Source organism: Phalaenopsis equestris, unplaced genomic scaffold, assembly GCF_001263595.1.
Source record: "Phalaenopsis equestris unplaced genomic scaffold, ASM126359v1 Scaffold232799, whole genome shotgun sequence".
NCBI classification, from domain to species: domain Eukaryota; kingdom Viridiplantae; phylum Streptophyta; class Magnoliopsida; order Asparagales; family Orchidaceae; genus Phalaenopsis; species Phalaenopsis equestris.
Window position 1 is genome coordinate 592,893 of NW_018250760.1, and position 2,574 is coordinate 595,466.

The 2,574-nt window shown below is 30.1% G+C and overlaps 1 protein-coding gene across 1 annotated transcript; it reads right to left on the bottom strand.

The window, feature by feature from the left end:
- Positions 1 to 1,111: 1,111 nt before the first annotated feature.
- On the bottom strand, positions 1,112 to 1,572 carry LOC110038430 (putative glutaredoxin-C14). The gene has a single exon (XM_020743277.1). The coding sequence runs from the start codon at positions 1,559 to 1,561 to the stop codon at positions 1,250 to 1,252; it is 312 nt and encodes a 103-aa protein (XP_020598936.1). The 5' UTR covers positions 1,562 to 1,572; the 3' UTR covers positions 1,112 to 1,249.
- Positions 1,573 to 2,574: the final 1,002 nt, after the last annotated feature.

Sequence of the window (2,574 nt, forward strand, 5' to 3'; positions counted from 1 at the left end):
CTCTTTTAATAAAAATAAATAAATAAATAAATAAATATATTATAATCAAGGTGCCATGATTTGACTACAACCTAAAAAACAAGTAAACATATAGGATTCCATTAGCACAAGTCGAGAATTTGATTCTTTGAGAATTGAAGCCTCACATGGGCGTGTTTCATGGCCTAAATTTCTTCCTTTTTTTTTTACAGAAAAATAGTTTAAAATTTACTATAAACTAAGAATAAAACTTATGAAATATGTTAATGATATAACTAACAAAGAAAAAGTACTTATTTTCTTCTTTTCCATATTCCTTCAGTTACATTATCGACTTCAACTTTTAATTTTTCTTCTTATTTTGAAAAAAAAAACGATTTCAAAGTATGAATTCAGGTTATATATAACATTGTCACATACATATAGATACATACAATATATATATATATATATTAAAGTAAAAAAGTGATATTTTTTATATGATAAGAAGAATTTGATGTTCTAAGTGTAAAAAGTAAAATTTTGATGATATATATGTAAATACATAGAAATGTATGTATGTAAATGCCCCAAAATAGCATAGCAAAGGGTACCTTTTAGTTTTGTTGATAAAAATCTTGAAGCTGTTGCCATGATTCTAGCATCGAATCTCTCCTACATCAAAATTTGTATTTGTACAGATAAAACATTTCTGAAAAAAGCCTACACAGCTTATTAAATTTCTCTTTTACTCAGATGCAGGAGACACCAACATTAACTTCCAAACTCCATAAATCTTCACAAAGCACTCTAAAAATAGTTTTTTTTTTTTTTTTCACATCAGAAATAAATAAAAAAAAAAACTTTATTACTTAACCACATTTTATTTACAGACAAAAAAATGATTCTTATGATAAGTCTCCAAGCTATAACACATACATTTAAATAGATTTGCATTTATGGAAAACAACAATTAAAACATTTACAACCAATTTTGTTTCAAGTAATATGATAGCAAACATGTAAAATTGTCTTATTTAAAGTTTATACTCAAGTCTTCATTTCTAAATTATTTCCTTTTTCATACAATCTAAAGAATTTCTAAGCACATTTCAAATTCTTCTCATTAAATATTATCATTAATGTTGGTTCAACTTTTCTTAATATATTATTTGCATGTAACATCTTACACATAACAACCATCAAATATTGCAAATTTAAAGCAGATTCATTGCCCAACTCAAATTTAAGATCATTACATAGATTAACTTAAGATGTAGTTAGGGAAAAGCTACAGCCAAAGACCACCTGCTTCCCTGAGCAGCTGCACCAGACTGCCACCAAGATGAAGAGACATTACTCTATCTGTAGATCCTATCAATCTTCCTCCAATAAACACCACAGGAACAGGACAATTACGTCCAATAAGCTTACTAAGAGCTCTCTGCATCTCCCTTCCCTCTGGCTCCTCGTCAAGCTCATGCACATCGACATTAACGCCTAGATCGAAGAAGAGACTTTTTACAGTATGACACATGCAGCAGGAACTTAAGCTGAAGATAACCACTGGCTTTTGCGAGACCAAGCTGTTCACTTTCTCCATTTCAGACACAATTTGATTTGTATGCATTGTGGTTGTAACGGTAACTTGCTATTTATAATTAAAAGAAGAATATCTCTGACACGGAATTGTAACTATATGTTATGCTCTCAAAGTGATATTGAAGAAGATCTTTAACATGAATATAGAGAAGTGATATAAACGGACAAGGACAAATACGAAGGTTGGAATATTTGGAATATTTTGAAAGATTTATATAACACATGGGTTACACGCCTTATATATATGCAGATTCACTGTTTGGGGAAATCTCTTATCCTACATGACATGGAAGATAAGATTTTGATTCGTTCTCTTTTGGATATTTTTTTTATGGGATGCCAAAGTGATTTTTTGAGTGAGGAATTGACTTGTTTGGATGGGTTCCTACATTTGTTTGCCACTTGGGCCTCTTGAGGAATATTAAGTTGCAGATATGTTGGCTCAGACATGACCATCGTTCACATATGAAGGAAAAATTTCTTTTTTTTTTTTTTCACTTCTCTCTCTCTCTCTCTCTCTCTCTCTCTTGTTTTGATCTTTAGGAATTACTTCAAATTATTTTATGGAGAGTTCAGCAACTAAATCCCTCCTTTGAAGAAATGGCATACTCTGGAAGAGTAACTCTAGGCATAGTTAGATTTATTCTATCTTGCTCTCTTTTATTCAAGCCTGAGATGAAAATTTAAAGGTGCTCCAAACCACACAGTATAGAGAAGGAATGTGAATTATCTTGTTAGATGGGTAAGAACTTGGAATTTTGGTAGGATGAGCCATAAGACTTGTAGGCCTCATTAGCTTTAATGCTCTATTAGTATTTTTGATAAAACAATTCTTTCTTGATGTTTGTTGGCATTAAATGTTTATTAATCATAATTTTCTTGTTGGTTGAATGTGAGATTTCTTAGGAGGACATCACAATTTTAGGAAAAAAAATATTTTTTATGATTTTGAAAATAAAAAATGATGGTTTATAATCAAAATTAGAACTATGTGAGAAATAAAGGAAGATTAAG

What these genes read in the sequence shown, in the direction of transcription:
- LOC110038430 (XM_020743277.1), bottom strand. Translation starts at nt 1,561, where the DNA reads ATGGAGAAAGTGAACAGCTTGGTCTCGCAAAAGCCAGTGGTTATCTTC.